The sequence below is a fragment of the Dunckerocampus dactyliophorus genome, chromosome 5, assembly GCF_027744805.1.
Source record: "Dunckerocampus dactyliophorus isolate RoL2022-P2 chromosome 5, RoL_Ddac_1.1, whole genome shotgun sequence".
In the NCBI taxonomy this organism is placed as follows: domain Eukaryota; kingdom Metazoa; phylum Chordata; class Actinopteri; order Syngnathiformes; family Syngnathidae; genus Dunckerocampus; species Dunckerocampus dactyliophorus.
In genome coordinates, this window is record NC_072823.1 from 8,289,278 (window position 1) to 8,312,417 (window position 23,140).

Here is a 23,140-nt window from a genome sequence, read left to right on the forward strand (position 1 = left end):
TATACCTCAGAAATATACAAACATGTATCAATACGAGTTTTATATAAAAAAAGAAACATTTTATATTGTTCCCGTAATACATTTCGTTTGAGAAAACAATTTCATTGAAGGAGAGAATAAAAAGCGGAGAAATATGTGCTGCAATGCTGCTTCTTTCCATCAGAGGGAGCCAAAGGACCAAGCAAAAAGAGGGAAGCTGATGTCATTACAGCGCCCCATTGAAGGCATTGCTCAGACGCAATGCCTTATGGGAAAACTTTAAAATGCTTTTTTCTTCCTTATTTTAATGTTATATTGGGACATGTTTATATATTTTGATATACACCGTTAAGAGTATTACGTTGCTGGGTGATGAATTTAGTTGTTAGTAAAGTGTTCTTTGAAAGATGACACCGTGAGTCAGGCTGTCATGTTGTTATACTATTATATACTGACCTCCACTGACTTCCAAGTGGGTTGACAAGCTTGTTGTGAGTGTGAGTGTGAGTGGCTTGTGATTGGTTGAAGTAAAAGAGATGTCACATGAATTTAGCTATAAATTAGCTGCACCGCTGTCTAAGCCACAGGGCTCAAAGTTTAAGAAAAAAGTTGCAGTTTGTACACTGGAATTTACGATAGGTGTGATAAACATGCAAAAAAATAAGAAATCCAGAAGGGGCAAACACTTTTTCACACAGTTGACCCTGCAGTAGGATTTCTCCTTATATTGTCCTGAATAAATAAATAAATAAATATATGTGACCTCAGCTCAGAAGATATGAAAGACCTGCTGGGTCAGATGGCAGCAGAAGGTTTGTGTGAAGTGGCTCCAAGGTCGCAGTTTGCTGACAGCGGCGTTGAATCTCAAGCAGCAGGGGTAATCTTAATTACTCCTTGTCTTGTGGGTTTGGTGACAACAAGGATGAGTGGGAGTTTGCAGGTGGTGACTAAAGAGAGTACCACAGCGGCATTGGGAAGGGAGTGAGGAGAAAGCAAATTGAGGTCTGCAAATAAATGTTCATCTGCTCACAAGTGCAGAACAAGAGTTACAGAGAAGTTCTCAGAAACAGGAATGCTGGGGAGCACTGTTGGGTTCTAGTAACTCCCCGGTAAAGTCAGGTGAAAGGTGCTTGTTATCTTACAAAATGCACATGCACTTGAGCAGTAGAAACAAGGCGTGAATTTTACAGTATTTTTTCTACTGAGATAAAAGACTGAGCCTGGGATTTTTCCACAAACCCATCATGTTTTTTCTCAGCATGGGTTTGTGTGTACTGCATATGCAGTAGCATGGCATAGGACATGATTTTCATTATTGTGCTATGACTGTATAAATACCTGTTGCATTTAAATGCACATCCTCTTTGAGAAAATGAAAGGGTTATATCATGTGTTGCTTTTGCTCCCTTTTGCAGGCTGCATGTTGGTGTGGAAGGCTGTATTCACATTTGCAGACCTGCCAACATGTATGCATTTGTTGCACCTGGCATGCATTTGACCCTTGAATATGCTTGTACACTTCATTGTGCATTTCTTTGGATTTGGTCGCCTTCATTTTCAAGGACAGCCTGTGAAACCTTTATTATGCTCCTGTTTTGAGGCATCAGCGAAGACCACACTGGCTCGCTCCTTCCCCTGCGAAGCCTGTCGAGTTGCGTGACGTGCACCTCCAAAATAATCTAACCTCGCGGGACCATAAAGGCTGTGATTGGTCAGCTTGGAGGACGTTATTTCCTTTGTGTGTACGACTCGTTTAGTGTATATGCCTTCTCCTCCGATTTTGAATCAACATTTTCAGTTAAAAAGATTGTTGTAACGCATCAGTTAGTTCCAGCTGCAATAACACTCCCCTTCTCTCTTTAATAACCATTGTTTACTTGCGACAAAGGAAGCTAACAAACTAAATAGCCAACAAGAGTTTGTGGTTGCTCAGATCTGATGTCACATCAGATCAACCCTGACGAAAAGCTGTAAAAGCAGAGATGTTCAAATTGCGGCCCAGGGGCTATTTGCCCTATACTGTATCATTCCGTGAAATCTATTGCCCAAACAAAGTACCCTGCGCATTGCTGACTCACAGTCCATGCAATTTTATTGAGTGTGACTGCTAAATAACTCACCATGTGGGCGAGTGCCAGCTCTTGGGATCAGAAGGTGAGAAACACTTGAATATAATGTTGCTAGTCCGCATCAAAAGTTCCATCCATTCATCATTTGTAATTAATTTGCCTTGTTTTCTGCGTATAAAACTGTAATTATTCTCTATAAAATATATTTTTGGTAATATTTCTGGGTGTCTGGAACGGATTAATTGGATTTAAATGATTTCCTATGGGAAAAAAAAAAATCTGTGTTTTTTGTACTTTTTTGGTTTTCGTCTAACATTTTGGAACAAACTGATAACGAAAACCGAGTTATCACTGTATATAATTTTTTTTTTAAATTCAGATTCAGATGCTCTGCTAGTGTGTTCAAGTTTGCACACAGCTACATTTTGCATACTTTTATTCGTGGCGGCCCGCCACTAATAGATTTGAGCTGCCACGATTGGGTTTTTGCGCTACCTGTTAGGTGGCGGCATGCACCATAACTCTGCTCCGCATTCCCACTTGGTACTTATTAAAAGTGAAAGACAGGAAGTGTTACTTGTGTCATGGATTAACTCAGTAATCAAATACAAGCAGTCACGACAGGTGTGGTAGTCGCTGCGGGAGCAGACCTCCGCATCCCCGTGTGTGTGCATTCGCACCGCCATGAAAGGCGAGGTCTGGAAGCATGCAACTCCACAAGCGTGCAGCACAGCCTTTGGTGAGCGTCAGTCATGAGCAGCGATAGAGCTTGCCCTGGAGACACTTTTCCGTTATTCGGTAACACTTCCCCTTCTTGGTGAAATCCATGAATCAGGAAATTGAAAAATAAAGCAAAACATAATAATGTAATGAGATAAAGCTAAAATGTTGATAGTAACCAAATATAACATTTTAGCCTTACAAATTACACAATGTCATCTCGATCCCCCCAAGCAGACTGCCACCACAAATAGATTGTCGTCCTGCAGGAAACAATTATACGATACTGATGTAACAATACTGTAGCCTGAGCAAAAAGGTGATATCTGTTGTGTTGCTGCTCACAAACAAGACCTTATAGTTCCAGTGTTCCATCACATTTTAGACCTTTTTAAAAACATTAAGCTACAATAGTGTTATGCTGGATCTAGTGCAATGGCCCTAAAAAAGGGCTCAGTGCTGGGCTGCTTGAAGAGACCCATGCAGCAGCGATACTGGACTCATCCCAAGCGCTTGGCAACCCACTGTGCCGATGGATTTAGAAAGTGATGTGCTCCTGTAGGTGTAACGTGTGGGTGGCCCAATAGCTTTCTCCGTGCTGATGTTATAACATATCCATGTATTCATTTAATGGATCTTTTGCACAGCCTTATTGTTCAAAGAAGTCGCCAGCCCCCTACCAAGCCTTTTCTTCTAAAAATGGCCAAAGGTTAAGCCATTATAAACCCCTGGGAAGCAGCTGCTGTGTGATATGACTCAGACCAAATATTAAAAAAGGAGACAGGAAAGTAGTGAACTATCGGTGTGCTTTTTAAGCCTGCCTATTCTTAGTAGAGTTGAAGCTAGTCATTGGGGGTAATTCTCCATAAAGGTTAGTGCACCTTTACAAGGTGCAGGAATGTGCATTATTCCTCACAACATCCCCGGTGAGGTTGTCCTTCCTTTCCGTGGTTCTCTGTACAATATGTGCCTCCATTTTTTTCACAGAGTAATGATTAGGTGACACTAAACAGAAGGAGGTTCAAGATGATTGGCGGCTGTTGTCTTTCGGCCAGCAAAGTGACTTGTGCACGTTATTATCCAGACTGTAGTGTGATACTCTATTCCCTTCAAGCACTTCTCCTCTCCTAATAAGCCAACCTGCTCATGTTTAAGCTCTACTCACTTGATTAAAAGCAGCTTTCGCTTATCTCTGTAGTGAGTATTTTAGTATTAGGCTGTACTGAAATCCATCCTGGATGATTTGAATTACTTGGTCAAATGATCTGCTGCAGACAATCAATGTTATTATTGATAATGCATCTTGCTTGCATCCTCTTAAATTCCCAGTTTCTTTAATAGATATAATCCCAATGCATTTAAATTAAATGCATTTTTAATGCGTATCTTGCTTGCTGCTGTAACAAGTGAATTTCCCCGCTGTGGGATAAATAAAGTACAAATACAAAATACAATATATGCATTCAATCACAACAAAACCTAATGCTCCTCTGAAAGGGCCAAATAAAGTTTGTAAAGTGTATTTAAAGTGTATAACAATGTATTTATCAGAATCTGAGGCCCTCTTGAGGGCACTATTGATGCTGATGTGTCATCAAGCATGCCATCGATGTAAATCAGTAAGCGTGTCTAATTGAATATATAGCTTGCCCCACTGAAATGTTCATTTCTTAGCAAGTGAATCACAATGCAATCGGTCTTCCACACTTTTTTTCCCCCAGATGTTGTTTTCAGTGCCCATCGTCCCGTCGTCTCTTCTTAGTGTGTCCTCGCCATTGCCATCTCTGCACCATTAATCTTGCAAACAATGAATTGAAACCAGTGACTCTATCACTCCCATTATCGACTGCTGCAGTCGTCTCTTATTTATGTTCCATTTTTCTATCGCTCTTCCTCACTCAGCCGCTCTGTTGTCTCGGTGATCGCCATGTAATGTCTCTTATGAATAATGCAGACAGCAGACAAAAATAGTCGCGCTGCTTTTTTTCCTGGCTCAGATTAGTTTTGCAGGAGTTTGACGGAATTGTCTTTTTCTTTGTTTGTTTATACTCAGCAGTGCCGGTGAAAAGGAAATGAAGATATAGATATGAAGGTACTTGGGCTCCCAAAGCTTGGGAGTGTTTCTTACTGAAACAGAAGGATGGCTGATTGTGAGAGGAGGACTCATTTCACCTCTCAATGCTCTGTAATGCTGAGCCAGGTTCACTGATGCTCTCTCAAGCAGAGGACAATCACCACATAAATCAGTGATCATCTGTGTTCTGTTCCACACCGTGCAACTTTGTTTTACCACACTGAGTGCATAAAGAAGCATCGCTCAGCTTGTACCAGATCTTACAAAATTGAGTACACCCCTCACATTTCAGCAACCATTTTTATTATGGCGTATTTTCTGAAGGGTGTCAATACTGCACACATGAAACTTGGTCAATACCACAGAAATTAAACTTGGATATTAATTAGAGTAACCAGTGTACAGCTTGTATAGATAGCAATGTAAATGTACTATCCTCTAAAAATTACTCAACAAAGCTGGCAACACAAGTGAATTCCAAGATAAATGTCTTTCAGTCCAGCATGGTGGTGGTAGTGTCATGGTCTGGGCCTGCATGAGTGCTGCTGGCACTGGCAAGCATGAATTTGAACATGAATTTTGTTCTGAAGCGGAGAATGAGCTTTTTGCTTCAGAAACTGGGCCACTTGGCAACTTTGCAAGCCTGATAACAAGCCCAAACAAGATGACAACTGCCTTGAAGTTGCAGGTGAAGGTGACAGAGTGACTAAGTATGCGGGGTCCAATGAAATCTATTTTGTTTTTCACAAATGCCTTTTTAATTTCTTCCAAATTATTTTTTTTCCATTTTAGTCTTTTAAATTCTGTTTTTTGTTGTTGTTGGTGTTTTTTTTTTTTTTTTACCTTTTACACTTACTGTATTTTACCAGCATAGAGTGTGTACTTTTGTGACAGTAAATAAAAGTTCAATTCATTAAAAGCACAATTCTTACATTTATTGATGCAAACATCATTGGCCAATTTTCCCCAGTATTTTTGAAATATGTTCGTAGCTTGGGTAACTTTTGTAATGGGATGTCAGTCTCTGCACACGTTGCTAAAAAAATATCAAACTGTCATGCCTGTGCATGTGGTTAAGGAAGACGTAGTCACCAACGCAATTCCAATTACGTTATTAATGTAAGATATTTTTTTATGGCACCCTAGACAGGATGTGGTGAACAGCGCTCTTGTTTTGAAGGCAGGAAGTGTGTTGTGTGTGTTGGGAATGTTTGGTGATGGTTAAGATGAACTGGGAGCAAGAATAAACATGCCTCTCGTTTTTATTTCACTCAGAACTTGCACGATGTCAGCAGGCATCGTAAAACGTTCATTTGCATTTACAAGCAGTAAAACACAAGTCAGTGTAAACACACTGATACAGCCTGAGTCGCACACACACACAGCCGCACTAGCATTCTCTGTTAAACTAAGCTAACTCCGATAGCTTCCATTCACACTCCATAAGAGAGGAGTTTCAAAGTTTTTTTTGCCAACTTTTTGTGGTGTTTCAGGTCACCGTTTCTACATGTTTAGTGCGGGAGGGGGCGGGCTAGTGTTTGTGATGCGATTGAGTGGTCCGCCGGGGAAATACTTCCCCGCACAAACGTTCCTTCTCTTCACGATAACAGCATGTTATCAGTAAATGTTGTTTTTACTGGCCAATTCCTCGATTCCGTACACGATTCTGTTAACGCGGAAATCATCGGGTCCTAAGTATGTCTCCTCCAGACCTCAACCCAACTGAGCACCTGTGCATAATTTTCAAGCCAAAGATGGAGAAGTGCAAAGTGTCTCCTACTAGCTCCAAAATCCACCAGTGATGTCATCATGGATGAGTGCAATGGATTTCAATAACAAGCCGTGCAGCTCTGGTGAATTCCATGCTCAAGAGTATTAAGGCAGTGCTAAATAACAACGGTGATCACCCAAACCATTTACATTATTGGCACAATTAGGACATATTCACTGTGGGGTGTACTTACTTGTTTTGGCAGGTACTTGCACAATGTTGGATATGTGTTTAGTATTTTTCAGAGGAATGTAAACTGTACACTGACTACTTTAAAGTATAGCTAGGTTTCACTTCTAGTATTGCCCCTTGAGAAGATATACTGTGATAAAATTGGTTGCTGAAATGTGAGTTGTATTCACTTTTATGAGGCACGGTATCAGCAGCAGTGGTGGTTTCATTGTGACGCGGAGGGGAGGGATTAAAGATTATCTCCTACTTGTATTACATTAGTCATGGTTAATGTGTGTTAAACAGGTCAGCGGGGAAACAGTGCCCCACCAGATGAGCCCAGATTTTTCTTTCATTTTCATGTGTTATGTACATTTTCTCATTTTGCGCCGGTGGATTTGAACCAAATTGTATGGGGAGTGTGCAGTGTGGAGTCAGAAGTGTTTAATAGAGAGCAGTGATTTGATGACACAATATATTTCTCGGAAAATCTTTGTTGTGATATTTTTTGTAGTGTGTGTTTGTTATATATCCCATTTTTGGCAGCTTTTTCTTTTTCAGGGATGCCATGCCCTTGACCGTAGTTTCTCATTTAAACGGAGTGATAACTGATAAAAACGAAGGATGTCCAATAATATTGGCTGACTGATATTATCAGCAGATATTGGCATCAAAATGATATAAAACTGCTCAGAAAAAAAGGGGGAACACTCAATTCCCATTATTCAAACTGTCCACTTAGGAAACAACACGGACTGACAATCAATTTCACAATCTGTTGAGCAAATGGAATAGACAACAGGTGATGTTCCACTTTAATTTTGAGACAAAAGTGTTTCATAAGAATATTTCATTAATTCAGATCTAGGATGTGTTATGGATATGTCCCCTTTATTTTTTTGAGCAGTATGTTAGATCATATCTGTATTGTTTTTTCTGCTGATGATTCATGAGTGCATGTGCTCCGCAGAGCAATAAGCTCAGTACGCCATCACTCTGGAATTATTTCCCGGTTTTGCCCTCGGATTGTAAATATGCAATTTGCAACGACTGTAAAGTGTTATGTTTTTTTCTTTGCGCATAATGCGGCTCCACTTTAAGGAAAACCGCATGTGTTTATTTGTGAAATGCATCCAGTTGCATCACGGTAAAAGAAGCATAATGTGTTCATTACTTAACATTATTTTTAAGGGAAGAGCTGCTGCCTGTATCGGTATGGGTTGATGTTCTTATTGGTCTTGAAGTGCTAAACAGTATCAGATATTGGATGTCATTAAGAAAGCCAATATCAAGCATCTGTAGATAAAACTCACTTTTATCAACCAATTGTATGATTGAACCCTATAAGTTCAGCCAACAAGTGACTTTGCCCTATGACTAGTACAGTCTACCTTAATTGCATTTTGCGTCTGTGTAGGCTCTCAGTCGTACAGGAGTTGTCCATCGAGGAAAAGGCTTCTTGAGACGTCATCTGTACTTCTGTGTAGAAGGTGTCGGACGTTTCGCTCCTCATCCGAAGAGCTTCGTCAGCTTCGCCAGCACTTATTAGTTTGCTGACGAAGCTCTTCGGATGAGGAGCGAAACGTCCGACACCTTCTACACAGAAGTACAGATGACGTCTCAAGAAGCCTTTTCCTTAATTGCATTTTGCCCAAAGTCAGCTCGGAAAGACTCCAGCTGAGCTGGTGACCCTGAACAAGATAAGCAGTAGAGAATGAAATGAATTCATGAAAGTGGGTTTGCAGATGTGAGAACGTGAAATGCACACAAAACAGCAGGAGATAGATTACTGTAGTTTTTGCATTATGCAGCTGACCACCATGTTTTTTGTTGTTTTTTTAATTTAAAAGCACCATTTAAGCTAAATACGTTCTCAATGTTTCTCTTTAGTGGCGCTCATCTCCTTTACAATGGTAGTCTGTACTGCATTAACAGAAGACTGTTTGTGTACGATTCTACTGCTGAGTTTAGAAACTGAAACTGGATAAACATCTCCATCGTGAGCTGTGCTGAGTGCAAGTTATGCAACTTATGAGAATGAGCAACACTTTTGTCATTTGAAATTGTTCAGTTGTGAAGTGTAACGCAAAACAAAGCAAGCGGACTTTATTTGATGTATTCGGAACGGGGAGTGGGAGTTGATATTCAAGCATTCATGGTTCATGGGTGTTCTGAGCAGTGGATGCCCAACTTAGTATTCTTTTGCCCTTTCATAGTTGTTGCATGGGAAGCTGCCCCATTTCAACAGACTGTCAGTAACGTGTCCAATAATATTCCTGTCACACAATTCAGATATTGACCAGCATTTTTAGATGTACAAACTTTGGCATAGGCCTATGGAACACAGCCTCATGTGCCCTGACAACAGTGTTCTCCAACCTTTTTTGTGCTGTGTACCCTCAGAGCCGTTTTGTCATAGCATTAGTGCCCCCTCACTCACACGTGTTGATAATTCTCCAAAAGTAGAATGTAACACAACTGTTATGGTTTTGGCGCAGCTGTACCACAGGTTATTGTCTCCCTGGGGAAAGTAGTTATAGCGCACACGTCCCATTTTATTGTCTGGCTTAATATGAAATGACTGGGAATATCTACTTATCGTCTTGTAAATGAACTGTTTCCACGTATCCCCTGGTTGGGAATCACTGCCTTACAAGACTTCAGTCTAGCCAGCTTTAAAGCGTTAACGTTGTGTATGTTTGGCTGTTAGTTAGCTGTTAGTGTTTTATTATCAATTACCTTCACAATATGCATTGTTGTTTTTTGGACACCTTTATTGTTTATAGGTTTAGAGGTTTACAAGCGTGCCGGAACTTTTTGTGTTCAGCCTTCGAGCTTCCACTATGTTATGGTAATAGTATTTTTTTAGATATATAGTTACTAGAGTAAGTATGGTCATTTCCGGACTATGCAGTGCACTGGTATATTAGTCGCACCCACTGAATTTCCTAAAGAGGAAAAAAAAAAGATTTGTAAATATATAGGCCGCACCTGTCTATAAGCCGCTGGTGTCCACGTCGTAACATGGGATATATAGTACACAGAAATATTTTTTGGATTAAATAAACAGAACACTGTGTGCAGCACGGCAAGTTAAACAGTGCCGAACAGTGTGTGTAACATGGCTAGTTAAACAGCAGCCTACCAGAAAAGTCATTTCATCATCATCATCCTCCCAGGAGCTAAAACCACTCAAGTCGTCTTCTTCAGCATCACAATTGAACAGCCTCATAATTCCTTAATCACACACTTTGTCAGTCGCTCTCTCTCTCTCTTTTGTTGTCACTCTTTGTGTCACCTTTGTCTGTGGTATTGGCTTGTCCATTAGCCATTCAGCTTCAGCTAAAGCTCTTCATTACGCAGTTGTTCAGCCTTTGAAAGCGCGTGGGTGATAGTGGAAGGTTGGCCGTCTGAGTAGTCCAAACATAAGCTGTAATAAATCTAGAGCATGAGAAAAAAAGTAACGACTTACACACCGGAAATTGCGGTAATTATCTAAGCATCTTTGACTCCAGCGGCTCTGCTAGATGAAACAAGTTGGCCATATCATTATTCCTACAGAACTTATCGACTTATTGGTTTGTGGACTTTGAAGAGCTTACCTCATGTGCAAAGGTGATCCTGGTGGGTGGGTGAAGAGGCGCCCCAGATCTCTGGTCTACTTCATTCCTTTTCCCAGTCTAGCACATTGACTCACCCCTCCCAGCAGACCTGTACTTGTTTGTGTTTAATAAGGAAGATTCATTAGGCTCATTGATATTCTAGGACACTCTGGCTCATTCTCTGGTCTTGGATCATCAAGGACACACGTGCATTGCGTGAACATGTGCAAAGGGAACAGCTAAAGCCCCCAGTGCAGTAATATGATGGATGGATGAGTCAAAGGTTTCCTGTTCAGCCTGCTAATCAACCATTCAGTCAATTGGAGACATTTATACAGTTAAGCAACTCAGTTTAACCGCCAGTATCAAATTCCACTGAACTTAAATGTTACCACTTCACATTGTTTTAAATCATGATTAATTTTGTAGAAGTGAAAGTCATTAGGTTGATAGCATTATAAACATTTGATAAACAGTTGCTTTTACTCGTGTGGTTTATTTCCCCGTTTTGCCGTGATGTAATGTTTAATACATAAGACAGTTTAACAGGCGCCTTAGCATCAGTTTTAATTACCAGTGAAACATGATGATGCAGTTCTGGGCTGAGTGCCAGAAAAAATTAGGCCTGCTTCTAATTTGGACACTGAAGTAATGTAACATTTTTGTAGTTTGCTTTACATGACAGGATTTCGCCAACATGTTTAGTCGATGCTCAGTATGCAGGATGTGGTGTAATATGAGGTCAGTGATTTAAACTGAGGCCTTTTAGTTGCATTGATAAGCAGACTATGGGTCGATGGAGCTGAGCGAGCATTTTGGAAAAATGAATATACAAAATCCCAACTGTGGACGGATAATCGTATATCATCCGTTATACAGTTATCAACCTCTGGCTGGCCCAATAATGAAAGCTGATTAGCTGTCAACCTAATAGTTTGTCTAATGCATCCTGGTTTATTTAGGGCACAACAATGTCACAGCAAATTTTGCAAGAAGTCATCACAATAAAGATGCATGGCAAAACTTCATCATTCTTTTAGAAGGTACAGTATATATCGGATATACAGTCATCTCTTGTTTATTGTGGTTAATTGGTTCCAGACCCAGCCACGAAAAGTGACTTTCCAGGATTCAATATTACTAAATGGAATATTTGCGTAGTTAAAGCATAGAAAATCTTTTTATGGCTTTCTAAATATGATTTCTACCATTATTAGAGCCCTGTAGACATGCAATAACACCCCTATAGTCACCTTCACACTTACATGATTCTTTATTTACAACTCAACTGTAATGCACAGGCTCCGGGATCCCCGCAGGGACAGCCCCCACTTTACACATAGCATTCTACAGAGCTAACTACTTAGCCTCTAATTTATACATTCTAAACTTAAGAAACAAACTCACCATTGTTCTTCAAACAAGAATTGAACTACATAGCACTCTAGTTAGAACTAGGTGCTCTCCACCTGATCCTACTATAACAAGAGTAAAGGTACTGCAAATGATGCCGGACAGGAAACATAACATCCATTTTCTATGCCCCTTCTCCTCATCGGGGTTGTGGGGGTATGCTGGAGCCTATCTCAGCGACAGGAGGGGTACACCCAGGACTGGTCGCCAGCCAATCGCAGGGCGCATATACAGTAGACAAACTCACTCAAATTCATACCTATGGACAATTTAGAGTTGCCAATTAACCTAACATATGTATTTTTGGAATGTGGGAGGAAACCGGAGTGCCCGGAGAAAACCCACGCATGCACGGGGAGAACATGCAATTCTCCAAGGGAGAATCGAGCCCAGGTCTTCCCGATCTCCAGACTGTGACTGTGTGGCCAACATGCTAACCACTAGACCACCGTGCGACCCGAAACATAACAGAAAATAATGGCAGAACAGAGAAAAAAAACCCTGAAGAAATCAAGAGTCCAACCTGTCATACAGAGCACAACATTTTAACTAAGATTTTTAATCCATAAAATTTTTATCCAAACAAAACAATTGCTCTAAAAACTGAGTTTTATTTTGTCCTCTTCCTCTTTTTTCCTCACCAAAAAGGGATATCATTTGATTAATCATAGATTTTGTTGAGTTGATAACATTACCAACACATTTGAAATCTTTTAAATGTAAGAACATTTTCTCCCATTTTCATGTTTTGACATCTGACTACTGCTTTTATTTTATGTAAAATACACACTGCAGCAAAAATACCTTCCACGAGCGTCTGTACGTGTGCCTCCGCGGTGTATGTTTGTGTATGTTAAAGAGTGCGTCAGTGAGATGCATCAGGCTCTTTAAGTGCTGCTGGCAGACAGGAGAGAAGCCTGTTGTCACATTTTTTGTATCATTACCTTCTCTCACCCTCCTTCATCTGACTCCCTTGGAAGTTAAAAAAGTAATCAAAGACTCAGCATCTGACAGCTGTCGCATCACTAGTTCTGCTCTAAAAAAAAAAAAAAATCTTTTGCAAATACAGCCAGCTTCTCTACAAAGATTCATGGGTGATGAAAATGTCTCAAACTCGTCATGGGGGACGTATGCATTTTTAACATCTCTGCTAAATGGAGGATGCTTTGCCACTTACTTAACAGTCCTGCTCCCTTGGTCCTATCATACGAACGATGCAGGCTTTTATCCTCATTGCTGGGAACTTTTTTGCTCCCCGACGGTCTGTCCTGCCCTTCACATGACCATTAGATTTAATATGCCCCGTACAAGGCTGCAAAAAGAAAGCTCTGCTGTGCTCTCCCTGATGTAACGGGAGATTAGGGGCGATGTCGCTCTCTCTGGGTCAACAGGGTAAATGATAACAGCAGGAGAGATCGATGTAAAGTTTGTTGTATTGCATTTTTGAAAGCATGTTTTTACTGTCGACAGTGTTCACATGCACCTGTATGAACACGCTGTAATATTAATGGTGGGCCAGAAGTCAACGATGTCCCTTCACCCTTAATACACTGCTTGTCCTCTCAGGTTTTATCCCAAACTGTCTGTTGAATAGCCTTTTTAACATATGAGTTTAGCAGAAACATATAAGGATGCTGTAGCTGTATGTTAAATGTACACTTTTGTGGAAAAGAACAAATGGACCAACAGCGTTCGTTTAGAATCGCACATGTCCAGACTTTACACACTGACCAGCATTGTGAGCTTCTTCACCAAAATGATGGAATTGTCAAAAACGTCTACTTTTCACACGAGCAAGGTAAAAGTACAGCAACACACAGAAAAGTGCATGGTCTGTGTCCTTGGAAATCCCAGAAAATAATCACAACATGTGAATTCAACCCAAGTTACATGGTGTCTTTCAACGCAACCCTTCATGGCTGATAACAACACGGTTAATGTGGTTCAAATGTTCTGCTACTATTAAAGAGACTCGCATTATGCAAATACATTTTCAGACATCTGGTATATTTTAGCTTGTTTTACATTTTCAGTTCATTTGGAGATGTTAATACATACAATATGTATTACTGTGTCTTGTCATTTGTCTTTCTGTTCATAAAATACAAAAATGGGCATATTTCACACTGTGGCAAATGGTGATAATTTCATTAAAATGTGTAATCATTTGACAGTCCTAATATATAATAATTAGGACTGTCAAATATAACTCCTTAATGGCGGCACATAAATTATTTAATCCATTCCATACATTTTTTTTTTTTAGGGTAATTAAGGCATGTGCATCATGGCAAGCCACACGTTTCTGTTATGATGGCAGACGGAGGCACAGTCTAGCGTGTTCACACAGTCACACAAAGTGTGATGCTCTTTATAACTTTACTCTGACCTGAACACAACACAACAGTGCAATTCCAACACCATGCATGTATCTCCACCTCACAAACACGTCTTCTTCCATTCTCTCCTTCCTCGGAACAACACATTCTCCACCACTCTCACGGGAGGTGCATTCATGGACGCTCCGAACATCACAACATCTTCATTATGCGTGTATGTGTGGTCTAAATAAATAATCTTTCTATTTCGTTGTACGAAACCCCTCACACACTTTGTTGCCAAAGTTTGAGTGGCTCCCATCAGGCCGCCGGCTTCGCTCTCCGACTGCAGAACTCAGAGGAGAAAGGCCACCTTTATGCCCAAAGCTGTGTTGCTCCTCAACCCTAAACATTTGTAATGCATTCCTCACTGCCTATTTATACAGGTAAATGATGCTTGGCGATTTGCACCAATGTAGTGATGTAGTGATTTACGAGTTCTATATATATTTTTTATTTTTGTTTGAATCCTTCCTGTATTTTTTCTGTGTTTATTTTTAAGGATTTAGTACTTTAGCATTTTATACATCTGTCTCACTTTTATGTGCAATGGTTATAGTGTTACATTGTCTGTGCGCTGCTCTATGGGCCTTTAATTGGCCCCCGAGGACATTTTTTTGTTTGGATTGAATTGAATTGAAGTGATCACTAACACTCAAAGTAACTCACTTTTGATGTGAAGCATAATCATAAAACCTATTGGTTCATATAACGTACACGATGAACACACGCATAATTGTTTCCTTTCTTTGTGTCGGAGCAGGACCTAACTAGCACTGTGCTCTCCGTGGTGGTTCAGTTGATGATTCAGTTGATGATTTATTCAAAAGTACAGCGTAACTCTGAATGCAAAAGTACTACTTACTGCATTTAAGCATGCTTGGGAATCCCAGAAAATACACAAAAAATGGTAATTCAACTTCAATGACGTGGGCTCTTTGAACGCAACCCCTCATAGCTCATAATAACACGGTTAAAGTGTGACTCAAATGCTCTGCTACTATTCAAGAGACTAGTGTGAAACATGTGTGGTATCTTTGTTCTTTGTTCTTGAGACCATTCTCAAGACCATCCAAGAGTGTTCTCGAGCCTGGTCTTGAGCTCAAGAGCGGTACACTATTTTACTAAATGTTTTTAGTTAAAATTGTCAAAATTCCCAGTCATAGGCTGGAGTGGAAGGAGTGTTGAAGAGGGTTCCACAGGGGTTTTAACAAGGGGAATGACCCTCAGCATGGGTTTAAGCGTGTGCTCTTCTCAGCTGAGCATAATGGACAGTTTAAGCTCCTAGCCCTCCCATCAACCAGACAGGCCTGCGGTTTGAGCTAATGATGGCACTTCATCTCTATTATTGAGTATTCATGATGATGGATGGATTTTGCGCCTCCGTGCATAGATGGATGTGTGAGTAGATGGCAGGATTATACATAGCACTTAAAATCAAGTTTTCCTTGCGTAAGGTTGAATTATGTTTTGAGAGAAAATAAGCGTGTTGTATTTCATTGTCTCTTCAAGGAAGATGAGCCGATCGCAGGAGTGCCCAACAGCAGAGACCACGCCCACATCAGCAAGTTTCTTACTGAGCACCATAAGAAATTGCCATGGAAACCAGAGGTAATTACTTTGTCCTATTTTTGGATCTTCGCTGAGCCCTGAATTGTCTTCAGGTGAGCACTTTAGCTCCCATTTTAAGGCACTGAGGTCCAGTGCTTTTTTCTGTGACTCATCAACTGTAACTTCTCATGGTGACTCATACAAGCATCAACGTTTTATAAGTAATTAACCTTATCAGTGAAGATTGTTACTATTGCATGAAAGTGTTTTCCTTCCTCAAAATATCATCGAGAAGACGATGCTTTTCTTTCCTCGCTGCCACGCAGACGATCATTCCCATTAAAGATACTGAGTTTGTGTTTTCCAGACTCTAAGTCGTCCTGGAATGTAAGTTGCATCAGTCAAAAAATGTGTCATGAAGAGGAAAAAACATATATAAGTCACACTGAACTATAAGTTTACCAGTATTTATGATTGAGTGTTATGGCGCTGCTCCTAACAACATTATATACAGTACATGAGCAGAAGATGAAGCAGAGAGAGGGGGCATGTTTTACAGCAACAAGAACATAAACTAAAGCTATAGAAGCTGAAATAAGTCCATTTTTTCAAGTGCCATACATTCCGAACTATTGACCACAGCCACCAAATTTAAAGAGAGAAAAAATGATAAGGCCGCACTTGTCTATAAGCCACAGGAGTCCACGTTTATAAAATGGGATATTTTCACAGAAAGACACACTATAAACCTTGCAATCCTACCTACATTCGGTGTACCCAGCGTGGCTGTGCGAATGTACATTGGTACACCTCACTCCCTGAACCTTAAGAGTCGCGCTGGACGTCAATTTGGCATTCAGGGCTTTTAGATCGTTGGCTAGCACTCCCGACTTTCATTCTGTCGACCTCAGTTCGAACCCAGGGTGGACCCAGGCGGGTTGCTTTGGTGCTGTGACCCGGATGAGAGTGAGGTTTAGGGGGTGAGTGTAAACAGCTACTGTATATCAACAGATTCTGCCTTTCAGTGAGGTATTACGTTAATAATAAGTTGTATTATTTTGGTTAGTAGTGGTAGTTTGTCGTGGTGTAGAATTGCACTGGATCATACTGTGAACTGTCTAATATTTTGATACACTTGTATCGAATGTCATTGTAATGTCATTGTATTTTGCATGTACTCATGTTAATTGTTTGCCTTGTGCCTCAGTGACAACATTTCTCAGCAGTCACTCAATTTCTGAAGGCACTGCAGTCAAATAATAATAATTTGCCTTTTAGTGGACTCAGTCAAACATTGCAAAACACAACAACTCGTCTTTTGCTCTCTCAGCTCGCGATCTGTCCTAATTACCGGCACTAACTTGTTTTCGTGGTGCACAGCCAAAATGGCAGAGGTCCGAGGGACCTAGTGCTGTCAGAGGCGTACGCTGTGGCTGGTGGAGGTAGAGTAGGGCCATATGCCAGCTGTCACAGCCTGACGGCTGGCACACAGGCATGCCGGACCATTCATACAAGCTGCATGCACCTTTATTACACACTATTCTCCAGATAAAGGATGCTCACGTTGTGACTTCAACTCAAAGCCACGCTCCTGTACAGTATACAGTATATATCGATGAAGGCTGCTTTTTTAATTAAACATTCAGAAAGGGTATTTCTGATGTGGTGATGTCAGCCATAATGAATGTCCACATCTGGTGGTGCATCATTTTATATGAATCAACAGCATCGTCAGTGTTCAATTTGGACTGCGAATGGTGGAAGAGGCAGCTGATGAATCATTGCAGCGCCTCAGCAGCCATGTCCAATGAAATTCTTTGCTGAGACGAAATGCATGATGGGAATCTCTTAAAATAGTTGTTTTTTTATTTCAAACTCGTATTGGTCATTATATACTATATTTCTTAGCTACCTTTTGTTGTTAAGTTACTGTGTGATGATTTTAGTGTTCTTTGAAAGATGACACTGTGAGTCAGACTATAAGATTGAGTAATGACCACCTGTGATTTACAATGGTTTGCCAGGCTCATCATGAGGTCACTTATAGCTTGTGATTGGCTCCTGCCGAAGAAAGAGCTACCGTTTCCCCACTGACTCATGATCGGCACAGTATTTAAATGATTAGTAGTAGTTCTGAAGTAAAGGAGATGTCACGAGATCAGAGCATAGCCACATATTAGCACCGCTATATAAGCCGCAGGGTTCAAAGTTTAAGAAAAAAGTAGCAGCTTGTACACCGGAAATTATGGTACTTATATTACATGGATAATTAAATGGAAGTATTTACATAATGCAACATTTGTCAGTAATGGCATTGTTAATACATTTGATAGACAATAACCAAAATCATCATCATCACAGACTTGTTATGAATTAAACTAATCACCCACAGAAACAAAGTAGCTTTAAGCTATATTGTGTGGGAGTCCCACACAATACACACTTTGAGTCTTGTCCACTGTTCTGTTTTTTTACAACAACCAGTGTTATAAATCTACAATGTTGTTATCACACATACCTGTCTTTGTCTTTGGGAAACCTGAAACATGACAAATCTGGTCTTTTGGACCCTCTATTGGCACAATTAATGGCGCAACAGTGTCCCAAGTACATGTTGACAATCCAATGTTTCTGGATTCTGCTCACCATCATGGCAGCCATGCCTGCACAGAGCATATGGGGAAGTGGATGCCGAGTTGACAGTCCTATTCATTTAGAGTCCTTGAGCTAGCTACCTGTGCCATCATCTAACTCGAGGAGTCGAGTGGGTAAGTGTGTTTGTCTTAACTATATAATGAATGTCATGACTGCAGTCATGTATATGTGGTGGAAGAGACGTCTACAAATCCATAAGCACCTGACACAGGCTCTGAAATGAACGTAATGTAAACACTGGTAACGTTTAGTAACATTTGAGCTGAGCTCACACTAACACTGCTAGACGCGATTCACAATAAGCATTTAAATAAATGATAGCATCATTTTTTCCTTTTTATGCAGTATTGTGTATGGAAAACGACACTGATGGACTTGGAGATGGCAGTTACAGCACTTCTAGATATCCAAGTAATCATATCCAACAATTTGAACAACTTTGTTTGAAATTTGTGTTTAAATGTACATTATAAATGCATATTTTTTGTTTGAACAGGGCATTTTAAGACACAAGCTAATGTCCAAGCTCATCTTGAAATTGGAGTCAGCACTAAGAACACCTCAGGAAATAGAATGCCTGAGCAGATGAGGTGTTTAGGGATGATATCAACCACCCAGGGACGAAACCTTTAAGTGTTCTCACTTATTTCTTCCTAACAAGAAGTTAACTATTCATGTTGCATTTTCTATGCCGCTTAATTCTCATTAGGGTTGCAGGGGGTATGCTGGAGCCTATCCCAGCTGACATTGGACGAGAGGCGGGGTACACCCTGGACTGGTCGCCAGCCAATCGCAGGGCACATATAGACAAACTCACTCACATTCATACCTACGGACAATTTAGAGTTGCCAATTAACCTACAACATACATATTTTTGGAATGTGGGAGGAAACCGGAGAACCCGGAGAAAACCCACACACGCACAGGGAGAACATGCAAACTGCACAGAGAGATGTCCAAGAGAGATTCAAACCCAGAATCTTCCAAATCTTCCAGATCTTCGAACTGTGTAGCCAACATGCTAACCGCTAGGCCAGGCAGTTAAATATAGAAACATTAAATATTATCTCTTGCGACTAGCTGGCCCCTGTCCAAAGTGAACCCCACCTAAGGCCCAAGTTACTGGGATAGGCTCCAGTCACCTGCAAGCCTTAATGGGAATTAGCAGTAGAAGGTAAATGAATGAGTGATTATTATGTACAGCCTTGTTCGAATATCAGGATATTAAGAGCCAGACGTCGACTGGGAGGTTGCTGCTTGTAATTACTGATTGTAATTAGTTTTAACAACACATAACTTTGAACAACAGGAGCGTTGTGTTTCTATACTTGTTAGGGTTGCAACAGACTCTGGTGTAGCACCACAAGAAGCTCAGGTATTATCAGTGGTAGCTGTCCATGGGTATCACCGCACTAGGGCCTACTGAAATCATACCCCCCAGAGACTGCCTGTGAGAGATTTTCTTCAAAGTCATTCTCTGTTGGCAATGTCATAGATAAACAGTGTAGCATACACATTCACAACTAGGAAGCAGATAGTGTTGTCGTCCATACCAGGACAGGCAGTCATGCTCAAAATTAACAATGATTTGAACTCTCTCTCTCACGCTTTGTTAGTGGCACATGCACCTGCCTTGAAATCCACTGGAAAAAAACCTTTTTGCCACACAATTGTGAGAAGGGTTTACTCTTCATTGGGTATCCCTGTTAGATAAAGAAAATATACATAAACATGTGTTGTTTATGTATGTAGGCACTGATTCACATGTGTACACATCAAGCCACTTGGCCTCTTTTGTGAATGCACATTTGATGTAAATGCGTACATAATAAAAAAACCTGTTTAATCACCTTACTTTTCAAAAATGCTACACGGACAGTGTCTCCTGTTTTGAGAAAGTCAAATATCCCTAACGTTCTATGACTTGTATGTGTATAGTTATAACATGGCCTGGGGTCCATTGCACAAAACCAGGATAAGGAATTAAGCCAGGATTTATTGGTTATCCTGGTTCAATTTATCCATGATCCTATTGCACAAAAGTGGGATATGTTCTGACATAAGTTACCGTAAAGATTTATTCTGTGGCTATAGCCTGCTCCAGACCAGGCCAAGGTCCGGGATCTATTTAATGTCATCCCTTCTCTCGGTCAGCAGCCACCATAAATGGAAACCGATAGTTATTCCACTGCCCATTACACATTATCACGTTCAACTGCACCCACTGTCATTATTTAAACATTTGTCATCATTCATTTCAATCATTGTAGATGATTCTAGATGATGTTGCAATCATGAGCGCATTAGGGGAAAACCGGAAGTATAGCTGTTGAAGCTATGAGCGAGTCATGGTGATGTGGTAATAAAGCAGTCAAGAGTTCATAGATATTACTGTACACCGATGTTCTTGATTTGTTAAACATGCAACAAACATAACTCTTTGGGGACTGTTGTAGCATTGATGTTTTGATGTTAAAGACACACAAAACTAACAACGATCAAAGAATCGGCCTAAATGTTCTGTAATTATGCAATATGCCAAGCATGGGCAATGCTCTCTCTGATACATGAGGTAAGCCGAGGCTAGATAAGAAGCCTTGCAGCTGTTTGACAAGCACACTCATGTTTTTATGGATGTAATATAAAAAAAAGCTGCATGAGGTGCTACTCAACATCGAAGTGTGACTAAAGCAGAGAACAAGAGGCGTGATGATTTTTATTCTGCGGCATGTCTGTCATCCATCTGCCTATCCAAATACTGGATCAAAAATCAGATTATAGAAGTCTCATTTTCATCACAAGCGTCTTATTGCGATAGGACCGCTGATGGACGAATGGGTGCCATCGTCTTCTGTATGGAAATGCCGGCCATGACAGAAGACATGTAATCAGTGAGCAGATGGCAGATTATACAAACCCCATTACAGAAGTTGATGAGTCTTGAATATAGATCACATGAATCTTGTCTTCTATTTCTACTGCTCTCCTCTTTCAAATGACCTCGTATTATCCCTGCTTTGACCACTGCTCCTCCCTACCTGTCTGCACTTTAATCCGGCTGTGTTTGTCTTTATATCCTATGGTCATGGGCAGATGATGTAGGAACAAAGGATGGGTCATAGCAAGCAAAAAGTAGTAATAAAAGTGATTTTCTAATAAATTTGCATAATAAAATAAAGTATCACTTGTTCTGTTTCTGTTTATGAAGAACACTTGCAAAAAAAAAAATCACATTTTGGTATATTTCACCGTTTCACTTTTACCGAAATCTCAAATGTAACATTTACAGGAAAAATGCTCTATTTTCTTTATATTTTTTTTGATAAATGCCCAATTTGCACTTTATATGAGTAAATAAATCAGTTAAACAATTTTTATATGTGCTTTAGTGAGATTAACGAGCTCCTCGCCGTGTTAGTTTTTCTGTGCATACACATAATGGGCCTCGCTTCAGACTCCGAAATTCACCATTGTGTTGTGTCAAAGCATTGACGAAAACACTTCACCTTCTGTGAAAACTTGATGTAAAACAAAGTGTATTGATTAGAAAAAATAGATTAGCGGAAAACAGGATCGTAATGTGTATCATGGACATTATGCCATAGTTCTGATTTTCAATCAGTGTCACTTTGGTTATTGTCTGAATATTGACGAAAAAATTGAGAAATAATGCGGAAATACTCTTGAAATTCATATTATGCGTCAATGCAGGCATCAGCTCGTTTGCAGGTAGTCTTCCTTGATTCAATTTTAGCTACATTGTTTACGGACTAGGTCACATTGTGGTCCAGTCGTTAATATGTTGGCCATCTCTGTTGGGCATCTCTGTGTGGAGTTTACATGTTCTTCCTGTGTGTGCGTGTGTGCGTGTGTGTGTGTGTGTGTGTGTGTGTGGATTTTCTCCAGGTACACCGGCTTTCGCACTCATTCCAAAAATATGCATGTTAGGTTAGTTGTCCATAGGGAAGAATGTGAAAAGTTGTTTGTTTATACAGGTATGTGCTGGCGACCAGTCCAGGGTGTACCATGTCTCTCATCCGAAGTCAGCTGGGATGGACCTTAGCCTGGTCTGGAGCATAGATAAAGAATGAATTTTTGCGGACTGTGTTGTTTACTATGTTGTCGGAGTTTGTTTTGGATGAAGCAGAATGTATTTGGTACACATTGAGGTGTTATACTTCGGAAATCACAGCAGCTAAAATGTAAGAGACGAAGTGACAGCACCCTTCCTGGTACCGCTTTCAGGAGAATCACCTGGATACATTTTAATTGAGAAATGGCATACACCGGTAATCGTAACTTAAGCAACTCAGTAAAACTGTAGTAAGAGTTGTGATACACTTTAATGTCTTTCTGATCCTGGGATGTGTGCATGGGTTGATATTTTATATATCGTTGGTGTACCTTTTGCCAGGAACATCATGTCTCACTTTCCTGATCCAAATGGGATTCACAGTGTCAGCTGGTGCGATTCCTCGTCAGTGGGTGCAATGAACAGCCATTTGTCAGTGCCTGATGCCAGCATGAATGCAGCAGGCTGCACCAGACTTGGAGGAGTGAGAATTTTTGATTTGTGCTCTTCTTGATAGTGCAACCAGATGGGTGGCTGAGAGTGGAGATTTTGGGCAGCAGCACGCGGGGCGATACGCCAAGACAAATGTAGGAGGAAACTGACAAAATGCGTCTTCTCTTGTTTAGCTGTATTTCATATCTAGCATCTTCATCTTGCATTCTTTCTCCCAAGAACAGGGCAGGG

At 40.5% G+C, this 23,140-nt stretch overlaps 1 protein-coding gene across 1 annotated transcript in view; it reads left to right on the top strand.

The window, feature by feature from the left end:
- Positions 1–23,140, top strand: part of b4galnt4a (beta-1,4-N-acetyl-galactosaminyl transferase 4a) — a 165,184-nt gene that overhangs the window by 81,372 nt on the left and 60,672 nt on the right. Inside the window, exon 3 of the mRNA XM_054775668.1 lies at positions 15,690–15,788. Coding sequence (XP_054631643.1) covers positions 15,690–15,788 — 99 coding nt within the window. The remainder of the gene's footprint in view (positions 1–15,689; positions 15,789–23,140) is intronic.